Genomic DNA, 26343 nt, shown 5'->3' on the forward strand with positions numbered 1-26343 from the left:
TAGCAACAGATTATTTTTCCAGAAAAGATTTTTAATTTACATAAGAACCGTCTCAAACATGAACCAGTAACCTTTTAGAAAGTCAGTACACTTTTTTTTTTTTTATCATAGTTTGATTATTAAATGACAAAAACCTGGTAGAAGATAATACACCTTAATCTGAAAAAGACTGAAATGGAAACATAATTAGCAAGTAAAAGGGTAAACATAAATTGAATAGCATTTACTTATACCATTATGATTCTTTTGCTTTTCATACTACTTTACCTTCATTTCAGAATAGCAAAGATTGAGCATGTTTTTCTTTCTTTTTTGCCTCTGCCAGGGATTCAAGGATGTTATTGAAAAGGTGACAGATGTTAAAAAGTTCATAAAATAGCTTCAGTATGGGTTCCTTGGCACCTATCAAGATTGTTGTTGTTGTGACATTATCAATGTCTGCTTTGGACTTAGACCCTTTCAAGTTGACCATTAATAATGAGTTTTAATATCCCCAAACCTGATTGATGCTGAGTAAAGAAAAAAACAAGACTGGTATCTACAGTACTGAAGGTGTGTTATTAATTGTTATTAACATCATTTCATGACACCACTTAAGAAAAAAACAAAAAACAAAAAAACATCCCTTTTGGGTAAAAATTAGAATAGATAATTATTTATGAATTGTTCCCAAAGCTCAGGAGGACAGTTACTTTTACTTTACTTTTTGTAACATATCTGATGGATTTGCATCAGTGCTAAAGTATTTCACTTTCAACTTTGGTTTAGTCTACTAGTTTAATTTCAGGCCAGTATTGTGAACCAGATAAACAGACTGTCTAAATAAAACAATGTTTCAATTTTATAGTTATAAGATTTCAAAACATTAATAAAAAATCGTAGTTTATTTCTTCCTCTTTGCTTCTTGTTGCAGATCACCTATTTTTCAAAAACAACCAAGGTGTTATAAAGTGATCACAGTAAAACGGGAACATCATTACTTTTATCTACTGGAGTAAATCAAAAGACCAGACAGTAATTTCCGAACATAAACCCACAAAGAAGTGAAGAAAAAAGAGCTGCAATTTGATCTTATTATTCTTAAGACACTCTGCTCTTTTTTATAAATTTATACGGTGCATCTATTCTGCAGCTTTTGTCATGGAAAAAAATGAGTTGACACATATAGTCATATTCAATAAAACAATTAGATGAAGCTTCTTAAACTAATATGTCAGTACATTTAATTTATGGGATTAGAGTACAGTAAATAGTTTATTGGTAAATATTATTCAAATCTTATATTTTGTTTTTTTCATTTGTGATGGAAATTCATCATAATTAGCAGAAATATGGGCTATTCATCAGGTATTTAACCTGTGTGTTTTGGTTTGTGAATTAAGTTAAAATCGACTGAATTGAATGAATGTTTTAATATTTTGATATGCTAATTTCGTGAAAAAGTCTGTGTATAAAGCACACAATATTGGTCCAGTTTGACGTGTTTACTACTGACACAACACCTACATAAATAAAATGCCATAGTTATGTTTTAGATAGCTGTGTTGGTAAGAGACTATGAGTACTTTGACAAGGAAACTCATCTATTAGTTATGAAACCCTTATGATGCCAGAGCTTAATATTAAATAGGCAAAATGGTAAATGTGTTTTCTTGTCTCACTTCTCGGAAGAGTAATCTTTGTACCCTCCTAGATATTTACTTCACTTACTACATTCTTTAGAACCCCCCTTGCAGATCACGAGAGCTTTTTGCAAAGAAAACCAAAATAGAAAAAGAAGAGAAAAAGAAAAAGAGGTACTTTTTTGTCAGTTTTTTGTAAATATAGTGTGTAGAGGACAAACAAACATAATTTATGTTTTCCAGTGCTGTTAAAAATTATTTAATTAATAAATTTAAACAATAAATGTAAACCTATGAAGAGACTGTTGCAGTATTCAATTCTACTAAAGATAAATCCATGGATGAGATTTTCTAGATCCTGCTTGGACATTAGTCCTTTAATCCTGGAAATGTTCTTCAGATAATAAAAGGTTGATTTAGTAATTACTTTTATGAGCCTCTGAAGGTTCAGATCTGTGTCCATCATGACACCAGATTGCGGCTATAATCAATGTCTGCTATAATAAGGGGAGCATGTAGATATTGAATAGGAGGGGCCCAGAATGGAGTCTTGAGGAACCCCTCATGGGATTTTTCTGGTCTCTGATTTAAAGTTCCCTACTGACACATAGAAGTCCCTGTTCTTCCGGTAGGATTTAAACCAGTCCACTGTTGTACAAGAAAGGGCGACCCAGGTATCCAAAAGATCTAATGATTTAGTCTTTGTTCTTGTTTTATGTTTTAGTTTTTCTTCTTTATATGTGCAGCACATTTTTAAAGTTGTTTTAAAGGGTCTTCTAAATAAAACATTTTTGGAAGTAACTGTAGTAGAAGTAGGAGTAGTAGTAGTTGTTGTTGTTGATTATAATAAGTTTTATATTTTTTTCTTTACGTAAATGTAGTTTTTAGATAAATCTAATTTTCAAGTTGTCAACTTGGAGTTGTTGGGGTTTTCAAAAGCTTTCAGAACACCCTAGTTCGTTTAATATGTTATTGCTAATATCTGGAGTCTTCTGATTAAAATGTGAGACTAAGTGCTTAAGTCATCAGCTTTTCCTATGTTGGAAATTAGTGTGAGTATTTTTGGGTATTGCATGCTAGCCTGCTGAGAATAAGGCCTTAACAATTTTGAATTGATAAGCAGAAACCTTGAAAAACGGGTTATCTTGACAAGGAATCTTAAACCAAATCTTGAAAACCACAGTTAACAAAACTTCAAGTGGCATGTCAACTATAAGCTGGCCACATAGGCAGATAGCTCATCTGATTGATATCAGGTTGGTTTACCTGTTGTTTTGATTATACTTTGTTTATCTGTCCAAGAAATACACAAAGATATAGATAAGTCAGTATCATGAGGCCATTCAGAAGAACTCAGGTTTCTTCCCAATTGTTGTTGATAAGCCTCCCTCTTTCTTGTCACTCAAGACTTAGGCTGATTCCCTCTTAGCCCATAAGCCCAGTTTAGTCCCCACAAGAATTTGTCAAACGATGTTATCTCTAAGTAACCCCATCTTCATTCACATCATCCCATGATCTAATTTCCTTGCTTTCTCTTTCCTTTTCTTAACCAATATGTTTTCAGGCTGCTACCTGGATCCTCCTGCTTATGCTAAAATGTTTCATGCATTCTACCCTCAGTCTTTCATCCACCATCCATCGCAAGACAACTTTCCTAAAATAATTAAGCACGGAGAGATCCAGACTTTGCATATAGATCATATGCACAGCTGACAAGAAAAATGTCCACATCTCTCTTGTATGAAGGCCCGCTATAATTTGATGGATGAGTTGCGTTTTACTTCCCCAAACTTCGGAGACATTTCTCTGATATGATTTGATTAATGGCAAGGCAGAGATGTCCACTACATGGACATCAGTGAGGGAAGTACCACTGAAAAGATCTCTGATAAAGCACTTAACTGCTGGTTCTGTCAGTCAGCTTCTCACACAGATTACTGAGAGCCTTTACGTGTGATCCTCCACTCTGAACACATTTTATGGCGGAAATCAAAAAGTGTTTTTGAGTAAAAGAGGTAAGAGGCATACAATGGACTGTATATGACTTGATGGAGTCCCATAAATTCATACTGCTCTAGTTAAGGTAGAAAGAAATTATAAAAAAAAGACCATTCTGAAGGGAAGCCCTAAGAGAGATAACAGGGTTTTGACTTGAACTAGCATGCAACCTGTCAGTCCTAAACTGTGGGCAAGATATAAAAATCTCCAATTATGAAAATTAGGTGCTATTTAAGCCTCCATGCTGTGGAGCAAAGGCCTTAATTAATCCATCTCTGATGGTCCAATATCTTCTTTGCATCAGGGGGGATCATATCCCAAGGGATTTGTGACCTCAGAGCAAGTCCTCTAATATGAAGCAGATGTTGAACATAATCAGGGCTGCATCTTAATTTTAATGAATCCTGCAGGGTCATAATAAGTGCTTTTCAACACCACACATCACCATGAAATCTCTTAAACCAAAAGTTGCTTCTAGCATTGGGACATTAGTGAACTCAAGGGAAATAGGAAAATAAGTAGCGTTTGTTAGTGGATAATTTTTTATGAATCCACGCGGTTTCATTTTTTATATTATGTCCACCTATGTCAATGTAAAATTTACTTGTACTGATCATCTTCACCTTATCTTGGAACGGGTAATGGGGTCAGCAGTCTCAGCAAAGACTTAGACACTACCCTCTCCCCAAACACTTCCTGCACCTCCACTGTGGGAAGAGCAAGGCCAGTCGAGACACGAAGTCTCTCCAACATGTCCTGGGTCACCCCTGGACCTATTCTGAGTGGGATGTGCCTGGAACACCGTCCAACGGAGACATCTAGAGGGCATCCGAAAAAGATGCCTTAACCTCCTCATCTGGGTCTAGCAATGTGGAGGAGATGCAGCTCTACTCTGAGCCTCTCACAGATCACAGAGCTCCTCCATCTCTAAGGGAGTGTGCAGCTCTCTCAGGTGAGGGCAGGAGCATAGACCAAATGGCAAATCGAAAGCTTTGCCTTTTTGCTTCACCCTAACAGACCAGTGCAGTGTCCAGATTATAGCTTTCAGTCTTCTGCTCCATTCTCCTCTCCCTGAGATACCATAACTCCTCCACTTGAGGCAGGGCCTCTCCTTTACCTCAAGTGAGAAGGGACTAAATCCGCTGGTGCCCAAACCAGACCCTCTCCAGCCCAGGTGAGAAATGCGTCCCACTACAGCTGTAACACTCTCTCTGGCTCCCTTATCACATGGAGGAGAACCACCACCAGTCTGCTAGTCCGGGTGCAGTGTACCCAACTGTCTTGCAATGTTGAAAAGGCATGTCAGTTGAGTCAGTAATAGTAACTTAATATGTGACTAAAATGTTACCAGTGAAGTTGAAGATTTATTTATTTTTTTTGCTTAAGTGTTGTAACAGGAAGTTAAAGCAATTTGTTCATAAATTGTTCTATTTTTAAGAAAATCTGTTTCTATTCTCTATATATGGCATTGGAAATGTCAGCGCATTCACTTTTTCCTTTTTCATTTGTTCTGTAATAGCACAACTCACTATTCAGGTATTCATAAAAAAATAACCAACTGAGACTGAGACATGATCATCCCAGATTTTTGCCACCTTGTCTCATTTATCTTCAGCTTTTTTGCAAAGAAATTCATAAAACAAAATATTTTTCTGGAAAAATATGAAATCAGCAGAGGTATCAGATACCAATGTATCCTACTCTTACAGGTATCACAGTTTTATTTGTATAAAATGTATAAAACCACCATTTCCCTTTCTCATGTGATTTTACGTGTGGTCTATCTGAAAACTCCTAACATCACTGATGTTTGGATTGAAATATGAGAAAAATTGGTATGAATACTTCTTTTAGACATCTTAAGAAAACAAAAAATATGGGGAATTTGATTATTATTATTTTTTTTTTTTGTCAAATAATTTTTCTTTTTTTATGTATATTTTAAAAATGTTTAAGAGGGAAGGGGGGGAAAAATAAAACAAAAAAACTGTGTAAAAAAGAAAACAAAAAATTGGAGAAGTCATGTAAGCTTTGTACAATGTATGTAACATCAATATATGTATGATCTCCTCATGAGCAAATAAATGATACACAGTAAAAAAACAGAGAAATCAACTCTTAGCGAAATGTGTTTATCTTAAAACTTTTAACATTCATTCAGCTTGATTTCAGTCTAATTACATTAAGTGCAGAGACAACGCTTTTGCAAAGGCTGCAGAATAAAGGGAACAGACCAGCACTTTCCTCTCTAATAGGAGCAGAGTGTTCTGAGTCTTGGCTGCTGATGGAAGGCAGACAAACAGGGAAATCTTTGAATCATGCACATTATTAAAGGTACGCTCTGCTCAGCTCTGGACATTTAGAATCTCGCTGAAGGTGTGGTTTGACATTAGGTTTGCTGTGTTAGTGCAGAAGTGATCTTATATATGGCAAAGGTGCTGCATCAACATTTTTTCTGTTTGTAGATGAGGTGGTCTGAAATTGAACTGCCACCAGTTTAGCAGACACTATCTAAAAGGACATAAAAAGCATAAAATACTCTTTGAAAAACTGTATATATTTTCATAGTATTGCTTTTTACTCCTGCAGATAAGCTCTAGTGGTCAGAAAACAAGGTATGCAAAGCTGCCAATGTAAAATGATATTTTATGCATGAAAATGTCTGCATTTATAGCCTCTTAGAATCCTCATATATTATTTAAATTTGACGCAGAAAAGTTAATCAAAAATATACATATTATTTATACACTCACTAACTGTCAGGTCTATCTGTTTCTATATATATGTTTTGTTTTGCTGTATAACTAAATATTATTATTAATGATTTATTCATCTATAATATTTAATATTATTTAATCAATGTTAAACACATTTGTATATTTATTCTGCACTAAAGATATCTGTATAACAAGAATTCGTTCTTTACACATCTGAACTGAGATGTCTTGCACAAAATCTAAAAAGAGACTAGATAAATTATTTATATATATATATATATATATATATATATATATATATATATATATATATATATATATATATATATATATATAAGCTGTGTATATAAGCATATTTTGGATATATGTATGTAGTTACATGTCACCTTCTTGAAGGCTGCTTATATGGGTGTATTTAATATTAAAACTTTCTCTAGACATGTGATCTGCTGAAGATTTAGTTGCAGTAATTTGTATCTCTTAAAGGAATAGTACACCCAAAACATGATTAGCCTTCATTTTCTACTCACCCCCATGCTGAACAACACTCTGGAGTACTTTTTTGATATCTCAAATGCATCTGGAGATCTGGGAGGCTTCTTGCTGTCTGCTGACATTCAAATAATGGAGGTCCATGGCGCCCGAGACAGAAAGGTCCATAAAAGTCCACAAAAACGTGTCAATATTCCTCCATACTGCTCGTCCAATGTAATCCAAGTGTCCTGAGTGGGTAGCATCCAGAATTTACTCGAAACGAAGTCATTTAGAATGTTTTTAGAGCATAAACAGTAGTGTATAGGATTTCCTAATAGCGCCCCCATGCGCGCTCACGACGCTACGGAAGCCGGCAGACCAAACCGGAAGAAAGTGCGCATTCAGCGTCTGGTCTGCCGATAATGCAAGCGTAGAAGAAGAAATGTGCTGTTTACCTGTGCAAAGAAAGAAACAACGAAAGAAAAATGTCTGAGGACTTCAGTGTTGAGGAAGAGCATGAGTTCTTTGCCGAGCTGAATGCGCTGGTTTGGTCTGCCGGTTTCCGTAGAATCGCGAGCGCGCATGGGGGCGCTATTAGGAAATCCTATACACTACTGTTTATGCTCTAAAAACATTCTAAATGACTTCGTTTCGAGTAAATTCTGGATGCTACCCACTCAGGACACTTGGATTACATTGGACGAGCAGTATGGAGGAATATTGACACGTTTTTGTGGACTTTTATGGACCTTTCTGTCTCGGGCGCCATGGACCTCCATTATTTGAATGTCAGCAGACAGCAAGAAGCCTCCCAGATCTCCAGATGCATTTGAGATATCAAAAAAGTACTCCAGAGTGTTGTTCAGCATGGAGGTGAGTAGAAAATGAAGGCTAATCATGTTTTGGGTGTACTATTCCTTTAATGTTACACAATCAAAGGAGTTTTTAAAAAACTTTTAGACATAGCTTTGTGACATAGAATCATATAGCAAAAAGAATGAGTGAGTATTGAATATCCCCCAAACACCAGACGTCATTTAGACCTTTTTAAGGCTAAATCTGGTCAGTCCCTCATAGTTTTGATTTAGTCCAGAAATAATTGTTGAAAATTGGGCTGCTTTTGGTCGCTCTGATTTTCTCCCACTTTAGTCCAATAATAGACGTTGAAAACTGGGTTTTCAACTTTTTTCCAAGGATCTGAAAGTTATAGCTTTTCAGCTTTCACTTTTCAACCAAATGTAGACGTTTTTGGACATAAATCAGATACATTGGCTTTGATCTTAACATATCCAGTGTAGCACTGATTGTATGTTTATTGTTGCCGTCCATCTGGAACATGAACACTCTCATTTCAAGTGTTTTGCAGCCTCTCATGGATTTCCCTGTACTCTGATGGGCATTTCTGTCTCTAAGGCAAAAAAGCAATGCCCACAGCAAAATATCGCAATCATCAAGTTTTGCTCATAGTAGTGTGAAATGTTATGTCTCTTCTGAATTTTTTTTGTTTGTTTTTTTTTTGTCAAAAATAGAAATGGTTACATTTTGGTTTCATCTGAACAGGGGACACTCCACCCTGTCTTCTTTCAAATGTTTAAGGTTTTCCAGAAATTGCTTGTGGCAAAAATCTATTATTAATTCTTAAGAATAATCCCATTAGAAAAAAATATGCCATTTCCACCTTAAACTGTAGATTTCTACAACTCATCCTAAGTTACAATAGGCCACATAGCTGCGTCTCTTACAAAAACCTTTCTTGACAGGCTTGCTTTTGCAGGTTTCTAGTTCAACGGAGGCCTGTAAGCTGTTCAAAGATTTTGGATTTATTTATTTTTTAACACAGTCCTACTTTGGTTCGCCAGCTGTGTTCATCCATCCATCCATCCATCCATCCATCCATCCATCCATCCATCCATCCATCCATCCATCCATCCATCTTTGGGGGTACATATACTGTTGTTTTTTTTTTTAAGATTTTTCTATTTTTGACTTTGCACCAATTTTGTAGGATGGCCCATGTAGCGGATCCTGTACCTATACCTATTCAAATCTTAAGTAACACATTTTTAGTAACAAACTCTTGCCCTTCAAATACCCCTAATACTGTTGCGTGTTGTTTGCTTACCACTGAATACATGTAGACTTTGAGAGGCACGTCTGCCAAACTTGTCCTTGTGAAAGTCATCTGTGAGTCTGCCATCAACAAACAAATGGCTGCCTTCCCTCCATTCTATCACCTCATTTCACAGATCTGTATCTCCTTGGGAACAAAATCCACCTTAGCATGTCATGTTTTTTAATTTCCCCTCGTGCCCCCTATAAATATTTATTAAAGATGTGCCATCGCCATGGGACAGAGTGGGGCCCTCTGTTAGACTCTAAGCAAACATCTGATGTTTAACTTTTGTTGCACATATGCGATGCTGAAAGAAAGCAGACATGCTCCAGCATCATGTGGGGACATTTGTAGCCCCACAGCTACAAGCCGGCTTATAGCTGTGAGCAACTTAGCATTTCAAAAACTCAAAAGCTGGTGAAACAACAAAGTAAACTCAGATTTGGAAGTAGGGGATATGAATTACAGCTAAAACCAGAGATATTCACTACATATAGCTGTTTTTTGTTTTTTTCCCCCATTAACTCTGAGTATTTGTTTTATTATTTTATATCAGTCTATTTTCCAAAAGTTAGAATAGGCAGACTGTTTTTTACTTTTTGCTTATTTTGTAACAATTCAGAAGTCATATACTGTATAACATTAACATCTCTAAATTATTTGGGAAAGTCCAAAATATTATGTCTTTGTAAGCTCAAAATATATGGTATAGTAGGTGTGCCAGCATCATGCTGTGTGGATGTTTTTCTGTAGCTATAACAACTGGGTGTTTCACAAAATAGATTAAGCTCTGACTTTAAGGAAAGTAATGTAAAGTAATCTGCTTCATGTTTTTTGGTCTTTAACAAAGAAAAAAACTGAAAGAGAATAAAAATACTAACTGAACAAAAGTAGAAAAAAGGTTGAATCTGAATAATTGCAAAGATTGAGAAAATATGTTTCTTTATACAGCGGACATAAGTGTATGATTTCAGCTGTGTATACCTTTAGGGAAAATGACGTACATTTTACTGAACAATCTGAATTTCCAAATGTACTATAGATGATTTTTAAATACAAGAAATAGAGTGAGTTTTCTAAATTAGTTTTTGGAACACTGCAGCTGAAAAGATATTTAACATGCCTTTGTTTTTAGCTGAAGGGCTCATCCTAAAATATCTTCTACTTTTTCTATCAGACACATCTGCCCATTCATATCAGTCCTAGGGCCACTCCAAATGTATGATCTGCCATCACTCTTTCTTTCCTACTTCGATCTACCTTTAAGGCCTTGCCTGGCATAGTTCTCAGTAGATGCCAAAGGAGTGACCAGGGTTTTTTTTATTTGTGTTTTTGTATCTGGGTATTTCGTGTGTCCATTATGCAGTTATCAGCTACGGTGTTGAGTTCTACCCTGATTGGTTTCCACAGGCTGGTGTAGACTTTAATTTCCTTCTCAAAGAACGTGAGTTGAAAGAAAATAGCAGCTGCACTGATGCTGACAGAAAAGTATAGGTTCAAAGGTGCAAGTAGGATGTCAAAATATCTGGTGATTCTCATGAAATCAATATAACATTACATATGATCCTTCAGAGGTGGGGCATTAATCAAAAATTAAAATGCACATTAGTTAAGGATGAATGGTAATCAGGAAGGCACACCTTTAGATTTCACGCCAGATAGAGCAGCAGCACGTCCTGTGTCTCCCGCAGTTTGAGCTCATCTTACAGCGGGACTGTGGTGCTCCAGTTTTGAACTGCCATATGGTGAAATTAGCATGAAATTTGGGACTTGCCTTCTTTCACAAAGCTGGCATAGCAGAAGCAAAAATGTCAAAAAGTTATGAAGTGCTTGATTTCCTGTATAATCTCATAATTACCTAATCAACATATTTTGTCTAATTAATGAAAAACAGCAGCATTTTTTAAAAGAGAAAATTAATTTCGGTTAATACCATTTGCTCAGAAAAAATATCAGTAATAATGGAAAAAAATTAAATGTAGTCCTCTTGTACAATTAGTAAAAAAACAAAAGAATGTAAGACTATAAAATGTCTTATAAATGTACTCATATCTCTAAAACATTTCCACTTTTCAACACATTACAACCACAAAGTTCACTGCTCAGATTCATTTGATAAATTAGATTATTATTTAAAACTTTAGCAACTAAATGCACCAAATGAAATACACTGATTACACACAAACGGATGTCTTTTCAGATTTTTTCTGCTGAAAGGTTTTCAATTCAACGATAGCAAAGCATGGATATATATATTACTCTGACAAATAAAAAGGAATGTAAATAAAGACTATGATCAACATCTGCTTAAAGGTGATCATTTTTAGAAGATATGTTTAATCTTGAAAATTAGATTCATCTGAAAAATTGAATAATACAGATGTTCAAACGCAATGTATAAATGCACAGCAAATGCTTTATAAGTGCTGCACACAAAACACATGCAAAGGTAAAATGCAGCACATATAATAGCACAGAAAATAGAGAGCATCAAAGTGGAAATGCCCTGTAAACACACAGGTTATGATTCATAGAAAGAAACATAGAAATCATATTTGACTGGAAATTGTTTGAAGTAGCTTAAGAAACTGCAATTAAAGAAAAGCTGCAAACTAGCTCTTCATAACAGTTCCTCATATGAGTTGAAGCTAGTATCCCTCTGGTGGTCTGGAGCACTTCTGCAACATGCTTCAGTTATCAAAAGCATGAATGCCGAGATGCTTCCTTCCTGTTTGTTTACCTAAGTTGATATAAAGAGAGTTTACATCTTTGGAAACTTCATTAGAAAAAGTTTTCAACATTGCATGCTTTCCAGGTCAAGTTGCGCCTTGTTATAGCTTGCAAGATCGTTTAGAGAAGTTGCTGGAAATTCCCATTCCCTGTTTACTTTTGCCACCAAAGCTTATTCGGCTACATATTTCAGTTGAATAAGGTCATTGTTTGTTTTAGGGCTGAAACAATCTCGTGATTAATTGATTAATGAAATAATCGTTAAATAACTTAATAATTGATTAATCATTTACTGGAGCATAGTGATTCTAAAATGTGCCCTTAACTGTCAGAGCGACCCACTTAGAGCAGTAATTTAATCAAATTGTCAAAAAAAATATGTGAACATTTACCAATTAAGAAAAAAAATATTCATCTGTCAATATGCTCTATACAGAACTCCTGAAGTGGAAAAGTTTTAGTTTCACCTTGTTTAATTTCATTAAAAGATCTTCTTTAAAGAACCTTTCCCTATCTGATTAATAAGAAAAATAATTGACAGATTAATTGATTTGCAAAATAAAAGTTAGTTACAGCCCTAGTTTTTTTTACATTGAATAGCTTTTATTTTAAAATCTTTTCTCGTTTCTTTTTGATAAAAGATGGCAGTGTATCTATTCCTCATCCAGCTACAACATTGATCAGTGAGGATAGTAAGAAGAAGTTAGCAAATGTTGCAACCAGGAAAATGTTTTCATACTTGAATCTGGTACATTTTCCTCCTTCTTTAATAACCTGCTGCTGCAGGGAAGACTCTGGATTAGCACCTGAAGGTGGCCCTAATATTTTCTTTGAGATATATGTGGAGTATGGGACAGCTCATGCAGGTATCCAAAACTCTGAATGTCTTAGAGCGTACTGCACATTCCATCATCTGAAAATGGAAAGAGTTGTGCAAAAGTGCACTACTATCTACATGTATGCATGAACAGTGAATATTCCAGGGGAGCTGCAGAGAGGTTAGGTGGGAGAATCTTTTAGAAGGTAAATACCTCCGTAAAGACTGTTATTTGAAAGATATTCTTGATCTGGCAAAGTAACATCATCAAAATGCATATTCCATTGTTATGATTTCAACCTGTGTGCTCTTCATCAAAGCTGACTGAGTCTGAACTATGTTGCAAAGAGTGAGCAAAAAAAGAAAAGTTCTAGACATAAGCCAATGTAGAGGAGGCTTTTAAATACTCTGATTAGCTCAAGTTAGGACCGATTATGTCTCGAAACTGTTTACTAATCAGTATTTAAAATGCAAAAGATCATGACAAAAAAATAAAGGAACATGTTTGTGGTTATGTTGTCGTTCAGACAGAAATAATTAGCTGATCCAAATCGTGAATCATAAAACAGATATTTATAGAGCTTAAGTGTGATACAATTGACTTTAATTGTTTTCTGGTTTTGTTTTCTGAGAGATAGAATGACAGTGCTGTTATGATGTATCTGATAGGTCTGATTAGATGCAGCATCCAATCAGTAATGGATATCCAACAAGGGTATCATTTGAAATTACAATTTTACATATTTACATTAGGGTTTAGATTTTTTTTTTTTTTTTTTCATTTATGTCAACCATCTGGAGAGAAAAAGAAAATAGGTTTTATACAAGGTGGAAGTGTTGAAACGGCCACATAATACCAAATTATTGATTTTTTAACAATATCTGTATAGAAAAATGGTATTAGCAAGCTGTGCAATTTATTGAAAGCTATTTAATAAAGATTGTTTGACCGTATGGCTTAGTGGAGAAGAGCACAGGCAAGGGGTGAGGAAACGCATGAGGTCTGTAAACACATCTGCTATGGAGGAGACCAGTGACGACATTGTGTAGTAAGAATTAAACTAGTATGGCCACACACAAAAAAGGCAAGATACACAGTATTGTTTGAATGTCTTTGACCGCCTATTGAATTTGCATGGCAGACATTTTATGTTTCCAGAGTAATATGTGGAAGAAAGAGGTGTGGAAGTCAGAACTTTAAAATTTAAATTTCTATTTGTAATGAAATACAAAACCAAGTAGCAAGCAGTGCTGTTCACAGATGTAAGATTATGGAGTATTTCTGCTTCCTGGGATCTATGATCTCACAAGACCTAACGTGGGAGCTGAACATCAACTCCCTCACCAAGAAATCCAGCAGCTGAAAAAATTCAACCTGCCAAGGACAATGATAGTGCAGTTCTACTCCTCCATCCTTACCTCCTCCATCACAATCTGGAACATTGGTGCCACTGCCAAGGAGAAGAGCAGACTGCAGCATGTCATCCGGTCTGCAGAAAAGGTGATTGACTGGAAACTTCAATCTCTCCAAGATCTGTACGCCTCCAGAACTCTGAGACATGCAGGGAAGATTGTGACTGATCCCTTGCACCCCAGCCACAAACTATTTCAGTCGCTTCCCTCTGGCAGGAGGCTGTGGTCCATCGGGATCAAAACCTCACGCCACAAGAAAAGTTTCTTCCCATCTGCTACCAGCCTTATCAACAAGGCCCAGAGACCCCTGTGATACTGACACGGGCTCACTCCCTCCCCCATCTAGGACCTAGACGCTACAGCAACGTAGCATCTCCAGACCTCCTGCGTTACATTTATGCACAGCCTTGCACAGCCTACTGTGTATAGTATATAGCTTTATACTATATATTGTATATATTGTATAAAGTATACAATATATATATATATATTGTATAAAGTATCCAATATATATATATTAGGGGTGGAACGATTCACAAAATCCATGGTTCTCTTCGATTCACGGTTTCTGGTCACGGTTTTCGGTTCGATACATGTTGATTGTTACACCGAAATCCCATAAAAATTTATGGAATGAAAAAATCCCCCAAAAAATAATGGATTGTAATTATTTTAAATGATCTGCGGAAACCCTTGATCATTTCCGTATGTTTTGCTGCTTTGAATTTAGTCATCTCGCGCATGCGCTCTACCATCTCCAAGGAACTCAGAGCGGAGCGGACGGAGGGAGCCACAGTGGAGGCTGTATGCTTTGCTTTGAGCAGCCGGTCTGGAGAGCAGCGGGGCGGAGCGGGGGTTGCTGACGGAGTATGAGGGATTTCGGGGTTAGCATGACATGTTGGTCATGTTGCTGTTAGCGTAAACAAAGCGTGTTGCACAATGCTTGCACACTGTTGCACTTTTATCCACAACTTTCTTTCCGCCGCCATCGTAGGTCACTCTAAATGCAAAGCGCTCCCATACAGCAGACCTATAAAGTGCTGCTGGCGCATCTTCCAACTTCTGTTCTTTCCAACTCGCCATACCCACACAATTCTCCACAAAAACTGATTTTTTTCCCTGCTACACCCGGCTAAGCTGCTTCGCTTCTTCTTCTTCTTGTTTACTACTGGTAGTTGGCTTTGGTCGCAGTACCGCCACCTTGTGCTCTGGAGTGTAATCGCTTCGCCTATTAGAAAAAGGAGCAGCGCATGAACCGAACGAAACACACGCGAACCGAACCGAGACAGTCGAACCGAACGATTCTGACGGTTTTCACAAATCGTCCCATCCCTAATATATATATATACATATATATGTAAATATATTATTTGTCTGCACCATCAACACAAAATCCAATTTTTTGTAACTGCAAAACTACTTGCCAATAAACTTGATACTGATTCTGATACTAGAGAAAATGAACATTATTTTCTGCAGGTTACCACTTGCAATGTTTTCCTACAAGTAAAAGAAAATAAATTAAAAAATTTTATACTGCAGGTGGTGTATTGAAAATAACCCTGTTAAAGACACCATTGGTTATGTATAACTAGACCTTATAACAAACAATGTTATCTTTCATAGTTAGTGATGCTGCTGTTTGAGCCTTTGGTGGAACTAAATTTTTATTGTTCAGGAAGCCATAGAGGGGCCAAAGCTATCTCAGGGATCCATAGACTATAGGAATGAATTTGCATCTCTAACAATCATTTGCATGTGTGGTTCCTAATTGTTAAAATCATTTCAGTAGATATTAGATTATATTTATGCACAGTATGTGCATAAATATATCCTCTATAAAGTGACTGCATTCTATGGTAAAGTTTTTTATTTCAAAAAGTTTACTATTAAGTCCTGTATGTCCAAATCTTAGTCTTTTTATTAAATTCCCTCCTTTCTGCTCATTCTTCCAGTTATTATTTCTCTTGCTGTCTTCATATATATATAAAGTCAGCAAGCAGTATAAAACCATCTTCCCCTATCTTACCTGTTTTCCCTTTTCTTTTTTTTCATGATGACTTCTTCCTGATTACCTGTATAAGACATTTGTTCTGCAACTGAAGGATTGCTGGTTTGCATCCCAGCTTAATGAGTTTCAGTTTTTATATCTTTGAGTAAGACTCTTCACCTTCATTGGCTGCTGATGATGCCCAGAGGGCTTGCTGGTACCTGAGTAAGGCAGCCTCGCTTTGTCAGTGTGCCCCAGGGCAGCTTTGGCTATAGTGAAACTAACCAACTAGGTTAATACTAGTTAAATTCAAACCTTACATTTGAGAATATACACTACTGTTAGATAAATTAACTGTTGAGTTAACTATTTAACAAATTTACAAATGATATTTTAAGTCCAAGCTAGTGTGGCCCAATATAGACTGGAGTTAAAATAACACTGCTGGGTGCATATTATCTTTCTTGTACTGATAATCTAGCAATGCTATTTGTGGATTGCTATTATGAGTTTATGTGGCTTATCGCTATATAATCATAGTTAGCAGCTGTATGTAACAATGGGACAGAAGCTCCTGCATTGTTAATCACCACCTTACTTTATTGTTTCTCGTTAGAATAAATTTAGTGAGCCTGATTGTGTCGTGTTGTCAAGTTCAAACTGCTGGATCCAAGCCAAAGAAAGAGCAGTTACATTTGTACTGAAAAGTTCTTCCTGCTGATGTGACTTGCCAATACTCTGTGTGTTGAGGGTTAGGGGGGGTGGACACATTTCAGGGGTATCCAGTGACTTGTGGACTCCTATAACTTCAGCCCTGGTTGGAGCATCAATTATTTAGGATCAAATTGCCTGCTTCTTTCCCAAAAAACTGTCCATGACCTGATACCGTGTTCGTGTGCTGCAGATAGAAGTGTTCATAGCTGCCCTCTAAATCAAAAGGTGTTCCAAAGTACCTTCCTCCAGGCACAAAATAAAAGAAAAGTCGAGGGGTAATTTTATTGTCCAGAACAAACTCCTTTCAATCTTTCAGCAGGATGAATACTAATGACAAGACCGCAGGCAAGCCTTAGATGTGTTTTATCGCCCTCCCGATGCCTGCAAAAATAAGTTGAGCGGAGAAAAATGATCACCAGATTTTCCTTCTGTCTGAGGGACATGCAAATTAGAGAGGTCAGAGAAGATTTAAAGAATGTGGTCAAAGCATTTTAGAACAAGGGAAGGAAATCACGTTTCATTAAATCACTAAAGACGATTGTTTGAAAAAAGTATCTAATTGTGAGCTAAACAAGAACAACTACAAAACTGTTTTAACATGATGTTAAATCCCATGAAATACACAGATCTATAATCTGTTTGTCAAAGTCATTACTAAGGTGATAGTGGAATAATGTTTTCAATGCCCTAACAGCCCATTAAAAATGTTGTACTGTTTGTCCTTTTGGATAATTTTAAAGGTAGTATTAAAACTCAGATTTAATTATTCATTTTACAACACTGAGTGTAATTTATGTTAAAAACAAGAAAAGTGCACTTTATTTAGCCTGTTCAAAATATTTCATTTTTTCATCTGTATACTGCAGTTAATTAGAGTGATTTAGACGTTTTGATCTTTGTTGTAAATTTGCCAGAATATTTTTTAATGAAACATTTATTTTTGACATAATTTTGCAGGTTCACTTGATTAAAAACATCTTCTGAAATGTTTTCTCAAATGTTGTTTTCAGTGTAAAAACTTTAGAAGGGTAACGACATTAGAGGAGTTCTATCATCATTAAAATGTAAGAAAGCTGTAGGTGTTACTATAGTTTTTGTGTGTTATTATGTTGCTATGAGTTTGTTATTGTCATAGTCTTGATTCTGTTATGTTTTCTTTTGTGTATTCTGTTTTACTTTGTTCCCTGTTTTTTTTCATTTTAGTTGTTTAATTCTTATTTTGTTGTGTTTTCTGGTTATTTTCAGATTTTTATTTGTTGCCCTCTGCTGCCCTTTTGTGTTCCTGTCATGATGGGTTTCAGAAAAGCCCAGAATGCAGAACACCACGGAAACAGATGAAAAGTTTAACAATGTTTATTGAGTACAAGCACATGGAATAAACACAGGAACTGGTTCAGGCCTGGGGGCAGGTTCACTGGAGTCTTGAGAAGTCCGGGTTTGGCTTTGAGAGAGGAATTGTTGGGTCCAGAGACTGTTTAGTTCAGCAGAGTCCAATAACCGCTTCAGCGTCTTACTTCTAGCTTGAGGGCAGACCTTGGTTTTTGATTTCCAGCTCTTAATCCAGAGCTGCATGGGAATCCAGAGAAGAGTCTTCAGGTTTGGCTCTGAGGGCAGGCTCGGCAGGTTAAGCTCATCCAGAGCTTACAAGGGAAACAGGATTCCTGAAAGCAGAGACAAGGAGGTATTAGAATCCAATCTAGATCAGAGATAACAAAGATTCTCAGGAGATGCTAGGCTCAGGTGCTAACCAAACTGGATAAACACTGCGGCGTTGAGGCAAGGTCTGAAGGCAGGTTATATGCTGGGATGATGAGATGCACCTCAGGTGTGTTGAAGGCTCAGCTCAGGGGGATCCACGGCGCACTCTGCTGGAGAAAGGTGGAACTTCTCCAGATCCCAACAGTTCCCCTTTTTCCATAGCTCCTTTCCTGTTCTGCTCACACCTGCTCCCAATCTGCTCGTTAGTCCTCTCTTTGTTTCATTCTCCCTAAATACACTCTCTGTTCAGTTCCTCAGTGCTGGTTCCTCGTCAAACTTCCTTCAACTCCGTCTCATTGAGTCTTCCTCCTCGTGATTGTTTCGTTTTTGATCCAGCGCCAAAGAATACTCAGTCAACAGTCCTCAGTGACTAAAAATCTGTTGCCCTGACTTCCCAAAACATGAAGGTCCTAGACAGACTTCTGTTGGTTCACCTCAGCAAACAAACAAGCAGCTTTCAAGACCCCCTGCAGTTTGCTTATCACTGTGGAGTTGGAGTTGATGATGCCTTCATACACCTGCTTCAACAAGCCCACTGTCATTTGCACAAGGCAGACATCTCTGTGAGGAAAATGTTCTTTGATTTCTCCAGTGCATTTAATACAATCCAGCCAGAATTACTTTTTGAGTAACTCAAGACAACTCAGATGGAGGCATCAACAATCGGCTGGATGAAAGACTACCTGACAAACAGAACACAGTTTGTTAGACTGATGGGTCAACTGTCTAATCAAGCTGTCAGTAGGAATGTTGAGAATACTGTTCCCTGTGGTGCGCCACAGGGGGCAGTATTCTCAACATTTCTTTTTACTCTGTACAAGTCTGACTTCCAGGACCAGACAGACTCCTGTCATCTGCAGAAATACTGGGATGACCTGCAGTCATTGGGTGCATCAAAGATGGACAAGAGGCTGAGTATGGATAGCTGGTTAACTGCTTTGTGGAATGGCTTTCGCCATTTACAACAAGATGCTGCATATCATCTATAAGTCTGTTGTGGAGAGAGTGATCTCTTCTGCCATCATCTGCTCAGTTAACAGCACCATAGCAAATGACTTAAAAAAGCTCAGAAGGCTTATAAAGAACAGCAATTCTATTCTAGGAACTCTAGAGCCTCTGGAGATTATTTCAAAAGGAGGATTCTTCATAAGTGAAGAAGATTATGGACAACAGTGAGCATCCTCTTTAGAAGATTTTTAAGCAACAAAAATGTGTCTTCAGTCAAAGACTTCTCCAAATCTGGTGCAAGACAGACCGATACTGAAGATCCTTCCAGACCACATCTATCACCACCTACAAATTGATCGGAATAAAAAATAAATAAATAAATAAAAACCCCTATGAGTTACTGCAACATTTATTTTCCCTTTGGGGTTCATAAAGCATTCTTTTAATGGAATTAGTTTTTTGTTATTGAGAAAAGAATGCACAGTAAAAAAGGAGGATTGTCTCCTAGACCTGGGAGGAGAGTGTATGTATCAGTAGTGTAAGAATATATTTGGTGTCTGCCCCTGTGTGCATCTCCATTGTGTGCTTGTGTGAATGGGTGTAAAGGTGGGATTGTGTGAATGTTAGTGGATAAAAGTGAATTTGTCTTTCTCTACTTGTTAGGTTGAGTATTTGCCTCCCCCCACCTACTGGAACATTGTAGGCCCCAAGTTTGACTAGGGCCTGTGTCCTCTATATTCTTATGCTCCCCACCACCGAGAGGTGCCCGTCTCTGCTGGCACACGCATGGTTCTCTAGGTATCGGGTTTAGTACTTTGTTCGGCGCTGTCTCATTTCTGGTGGCTCCCAGGCTGGGCCTAGGCCTCCTGGAGCCCTGTGGGGTCCCCACTAGGGGGTGGAGTGCCCCTGGGCCTCAGAACCCTGGGCTCTCATCCATGTCCACCTTTGAGCCATATTGCCGCTGCCCAGCGGGACCAAGAAAGCAAATCTTTTGGGCTATCATGTAGCTCAGGGATATCTATTTCCAGAGCTATACTGGCAAAACAGGACAAAAAGAGCAAAAATAATGAAAATAACCAAAGGGGAAAGTTCGAATTAACAGCCCCAGGAGTTAAATCAAACTGTGCTAAATCGTAACTGAGGAGTATTATCATGCTTGGAAGTGACCTTTAAAAATCAACTCATCACAAGTAAACTTTAAGGAAAAAAGAATGCCAGAGAAGGACCTCCAAATGACCCACTTACTCTTACTCTTTCCAGTCAGTGATTTAAGATTACTCAGGCTTAATAACATGATTAAATAGATTAAAAGGTCTGAAAGGCTTTAAAAATAAGCAATTTTGATGGATGCATCTTTTTTATGTAATAAAGTTTTAAAAAAAAGTTTCTTTTTGGTAATTTATATACATTTTTCACATTTCTATAGGACTAAACATGTCAAAACAGCATGAATTCAATTAGCATTTGCACCAATTTGTCTGTGACCCACGTACATTTTTATTCCCTTAAAACATATCTCCTTAAAAACAATGCTATGATTTATTTCAAATATGTATTTTACTCTTTTCTATTATTCTTATAATTGAGCAAAACAAATACCTCTCCCAGCTACGTTAGAGGAGAAGGGTAGGATTTTTAAAGAAGGTTGTAATAAAAGTTTGTAAAAAAAAAAGTCAGTTGGTTATTTAATACATACAACATACGCTGGGGGAGTGAACGCTGGCACGACTTGCTGCCGCTGCTCGCCGGTATTTTTGTATTCGTTGCTCACTGCCTTCGCTCACCGGTAACTTTTAAACTTTTTTACTTTCTAACGGACAGTCTAATTGTTTTTACTGGGATTGTTTTTACTGGGAATACGACCACGATTCGTCAGCACTACAGGACTGTGTGAGTCCCAACTAGGCTACTACCAGTAGCTCACCTGTCCTGCCTCGTTTTCAGCCTCACCTGGCGTTTTTAATAATGTGGACCGGCAGGACATACACCCTGCTTGTCTGTATCTGGATATTCCTACTGCCCGCTCACCTGCAAGTGGCGGGTTTGCTGCAGTATTCACCCGCTGACCTGCTCCGGCTCCGCTGTCACTCCCTTGGACCTGCGCCCGAGGCTCTCCACCTTCACCCAGACATCACCTTCCAGCCACGTCGGAGATACATCCACCGAGGTTCCCGTCGGATTGTCCACCGCAACGGTTCAACAGCAATAAAATCCATCTGGTCCAGCTCCCGACGGTGGATTCGTCGCCCTCCATGCTCCACCAGCCGGGCTGTCGACCACAGCGTGTTAGCCCGCCTAGCTCGGTCGGCTAGCACCACCACCAGCTGCGACAACAACGCACTCAACTTTGCTCTGCTCAACATCCGTTCACTGACAAGCAAGGGACATCTCATTCAGGATCTCATCACTGACCGTAAACTGGACTTTCTCTGCTTAACCGAGACCTGGCAACAGCCCCAAGATTACTCTCAGCTCAACGATTCCACTCCTAGTGGGTTTGTTTACATCTCTCAACCCCGTGGTTCCGGTCGCGGAGGAGGTCTCGCGATAATTCATCGCGAGAATTGGAAAGTCTCGCCGGTATCAGCTCCAGTTTCAAGCACGTTTGAATCCACAGTCTGCAAGCTATCTGGTCCAACTCCAACCATCATTGCTGCTGTCTACCGCCCCCCAAAACCGAATAGTGCCTTTTTAACTGAGTTTGCTGATTTTCTCACCCACCTATCCTCTCTCTCACCAAACTTAATTCTGCTGGGTGATTTCAATATCCACATGGACAACACCAATTCGCCTCTTACCAAAGACTTTACTTCCTGCCTAGAGAGTTTTGGATGTCAGCAATACACCACTACCCCCACACACACCAAAGGACATATTCTGGATTTAATCTGTTGCTCTGGTGTCATCCCCCACAACATAACATCTGATGAACTCCCCATAAGTGACCATTTTCTCCTCTCATTTGCAGTTAATCTTACTCTCTCAGTCTCTAAAACATCCCGCCTCATATCCTTCCGGAACATAAAGAAAATTGATCCCTCCACCCTTATTTCAAGTATCCACTCATCCTGCCTCCTTGACTTCAATAATCTACTAACCCCTGATGATCTGGTTTTTCATTACAACACTGGTCTCCATAATATTCTTGACTCACTTGCTCCTCTAAAAAATAGATTTGTTTCTTTCTCTGTCTCCTCCCCCTGGTACACCCCAAATCTCAGAAACATGAAAACGAAAGGACGGCAACTTGAAAGACTTTACAGAAAAACTGGTCTTACTATACACAAAGAAATGTACAATAATCACATTATGCACTATAAGGACTCCATTGCCAGCACCAAATCACAGTACTACTCCAACTTAATCACTGCCAATCAACAGAGCTCTAAGTCACTTTTCTCTATACTTAACAATACCATCAAACCCCAGGACCCTTTCCCCCTGCACCTTTACACAACCTCCTTCTGCAATGACATCATGTCATACTTCACAGAAAAAATCAAGAACATTCACCAGAACCTTGGATCAACGGCTCATCTCAACAACTCAGCAGATCTCCCCCCGCCTACACATTTATTCTCCTCCTTCCATCCTCCCACTGTCTCGGAAATCACAGAGATCATCCGGAAATCCAAATCATCCACCTGTCAATTGGACCCCCTCCCAACACAACTTGTCAAAACCTGCCTTCCCTCTCTGGCTCCCCTCATCTCCGCTATCATCCACTCCTCCCTCACCACTGGAACTGTCCCTACACCTCTCAAAACTGCTGCCATCACCCCGATTGTAAAAAAAACCTGGTGCCGACCCCACCAACTTCAACAACCTCCGTCCTATCTCCAATTTACCCTTCATCTCCAAAATTCTTGAAAAAACAGTTGCCTCCCAACTCCATTCTCACCTATGTGCAAACAGCCTGTATGAAGAATTTCAGTCTGGTTTCCGGCCACTCCATAGCACTGAAACAGCACTCATCAAAATCACCAATGACCTCCTCATGGCATCTGATTCTGGACTACTCACCATCCTCATCCTCCTCGACCTGAGTGCAGCCTTCGACACCATCTGTCACACCACCCTCCTCAGTAGGCTTTCTTCCATTGGCATCACGAGCACTCCGTTGGACTGGTTTATTTCTTATTTTTCTGATCGCACTCAGTTCATTCAACTGAAGACCCTCAAATCCACCCCCTCCCCCGTCACCTCAGGTGTGCCCCAGGGCTCTGTTCTGGGGCCTCTGCTCTTCATCATCTACCTCCTTCCCCTTGGCAATATCTTCCGTAAATTCAACATCCACTTCCATTGCTATGCTGATGACACCCAGCTCTACCTCACCACGCAGCCATCGTCCTCTCTTCCGCCCACCTCCCTCAGAAATTGCATCTGTGAATTAAAGGCCTGGTTCACCAACAACTTCCTTCAATTAAACAGTAGTAAAACCGAGGTTCTCCTCATTGGTACCAAATCAACTCTTTCCAAAACCGACAGTTTCCAAGTCACTATTGATAGCTCCTCCATCTCCCCCTCCCCCCAGGTTAAGAGTCTGGGTGTCATCCTCGATAGCACACTATCTTTCCAATCCCATATAAATAACATTACCCGGTCTGCCTACTTCCACTTAAGAAACATCAACCGCCTCCGTCCCTCCCTTACCCCACACACTACTGCCATACTTGTGCACAGCCTTGTCACCTCCCGACTAGATTACTGCAACTCCCTCCTCTTTGGACTTCCTCAGAAATCACTCCACAAACTACAACTGGTCCAGAACTCAGCTGCTCGCATCATAACAAGAACTCCCTCTATCCACCACATCACTCCGGTCCTCCGACAGCTCCACTGGCTCCCCATACATTTCCGCATTCAATATAAAATTATCATGATGACTTTCAAGGCACTTCACCATCTTGCCCCCCCATATCTGTCAGACCTCCTGCATGTTCCCACCCCCTCCCGTGCTCTTAGATCCTCATCTGCTTTGCACCTGTCTGTCCCCTCCGCCCGTCTCACCACCATGGGGAGCAGAGCATTCAGCCGCTCTGCCCCCCGCCTCTGGAACTCTCTACCACCCCAACTTCGAAATACGGACTCAATTCTCCATTTTAAAATACAACTCAAAACCCATCTGTTCAAGATTGCTTATTCTCTTTAAAAATATCAATTTCACTGTCACAGCCTCTGTATTTTTAAATGTTTTTAAATGTTTTTATAATTATAATTTTTATTTTTTCTGACACTTTTTATGTTTTGTACGGTGACCTTGAGTGTCCAGAAAGGCGCCTTTTTAAATAAAATGTATTATTATTATTATTATTATTATATCTTAAAGCTGAAGTCTGTAAGTTTTTAAAAATCACTTTTTTGTCATATTGGCTAAAACTGTCCCTATGCCCAGACAGCAGTAAATGTGATAAGTAACCTGTGAAAAAAACTGCTTCAATTGGTCCCGCCTACTGCCTGTATTTCAATCTGGAAAGAATAATTCGGGACGAGTCAAAACAACCAATCACAGCCAGAGGAGCGTCTGATGGAGTGTCAATCACAGCTCACACACGCTGAATCCCGCCGCCCCCTTTCACCGCTTAACCTGCCGCTGCCGCCCGGCTGCTGCAGTCAGGAGGACGCGCGTGGAAGTCATGGCGGAGCGACAGCCACCAGCGAAAGAGAAACTGCCCTTACTGCCCCTGCCGACTACTGCTTACACAGCAAACTTCTGTATAACCAGCATCTTATATCTAGCTGCTTGGAGGTGAGTGTTATCGCTCTTACCGGTTCACATTCCATGCCGCGTACGCTGCTTGGACGCTTCTGGTCGCATGCGGTAGCCGCGCAGATGCTGTGAGAGGGATGGAGCTTGGAGGTGGGGCATGAGTGAAGCAGAGAGGGTGGGGGAGTGGCGTGAAACCTGTTTTTCTTCAAATTTTCAGTCGAAGTCTGCTCTCTTCTCAATGTTACAGACTGCAGCTTTAATGTTGGAGAGTAACGTCTGACATTTCTTGCAGTGCATCAAAACAAAAATGGTTTACTTTTAGACAGAGGCTTAGAATAATGGCTACAAAAGAAAGACCAGGACCATAGGGGGTTTTACCATTTCAGAACTATTAAGCTAATACTATTTATGAGTCTGCATCACTTCTGCATTGTCTGGTTATTAAAAATGGAAGCTACTGATTGGTTAAATTAAGGATAAAAGTAAGCAGTGAGGCCAAATAGACTAAGACAGTGATAAATGAGCAGACATAATTTTTTCTGGCCAGAGCAACTATCAGACAATAGAATAAAGGAATAAAATGTATAAAATAAAGCAACATTTTTTTAACACTCCAGGTAAAAGTATAATTTTGATATGTTTTTTTTCTGTACTTTTTCCTCTCAGAAAGATGGTGTGAGCCCTTGATGGTGTAACACCTCCTGCCTCAATTTCTAACAAAAATAATCAACAGTTTCTCATGTTAATAACCACTTAATGCAAAATGCATAATTGTTTAAACGTTCATAAAACAGTGTTTGTGTCTCTGCAGTGTAAATGTGAGATCTGCATTGCTTTAAGATGTAAAGGTCTGGTTTAACCTTGATCACTCTAACTAGCATTTAGCTTCAGGACCATCTAACCTGGATTCATATTAAATGAAGATGCCAGGAGAGTTACTGAAGGGAAGATATTAATCACCATTCACAGAAACTTACTTCAAACATCTTAAACTTTTTCTTTACGCAGATGGTCTCAAACTCCAGGCCTTTAGGGAAGGTCTGCAGAAACTTTTCCAATTAGTTCTATTAAGCCTTAATGTAGGGTAGGGAGGCAATTCAGCCTTTAAACGTAGGAATGTTAGACCAGGGACAGATGTGAAAGGTTCCTCAACAGGCCCTTTAAACTGGAGTTTAAGACAGATGTGTTAGCCCTGTAATTTTCCCCAAATTGTTGCTGTTTTTACTTTTGCGCTCATCCTACCCCTAATATTTAATTTATCTGTTTTTGAAAGGATTTAAGATGATGCTGCATGATTTGCATTTTTTTTCCCCCTTTTGTTCCAAAAGCCAGAATTTTC

At 38.6% G+C, this 26343-nt stretch overlaps 1 protein-coding gene across 1 annotated transcript; it reads left to right on the forward strand.

Annotated features, from left to right (window-relative positions):
• The first annotated feature begins 21007 nt into the window (after positions 1-21007).
• LOC119775848 lies at positions 21008-25691 on the forward strand. Its single transcript, XM_038273955.1, has 4 exons — positions 21008-21080; positions 21239-22127; positions 23173-23828; positions 25671-25691. The coding sequence occupies exons 2-4, from the start codon at positions 21260-21262 to the stop codon at positions 25689-25691; spliced, it is 1545 nt and encodes a 514-aa protein (XP_038129883.1). The 5' UTR covers positions 21008-21080; positions 21239-21259.
• The last annotated feature ends 652 nt before the right edge of the window (positions 25692-26343 follow it).

This window comes from Cyprinodon tularosa, unplaced genomic scaffold (assembly GCF_016077235.1).
Source record: "Cyprinodon tularosa strain WSP-4 unplaced genomic scaffold, ASM1607723v1 ctg9, whole genome shotgun sequence".
Taxonomy (NCBI): domain Eukaryota; kingdom Metazoa; phylum Chordata; class Actinopteri; order Cyprinodontiformes; family Cyprinodontidae; genus Cyprinodon; species Cyprinodon tularosa.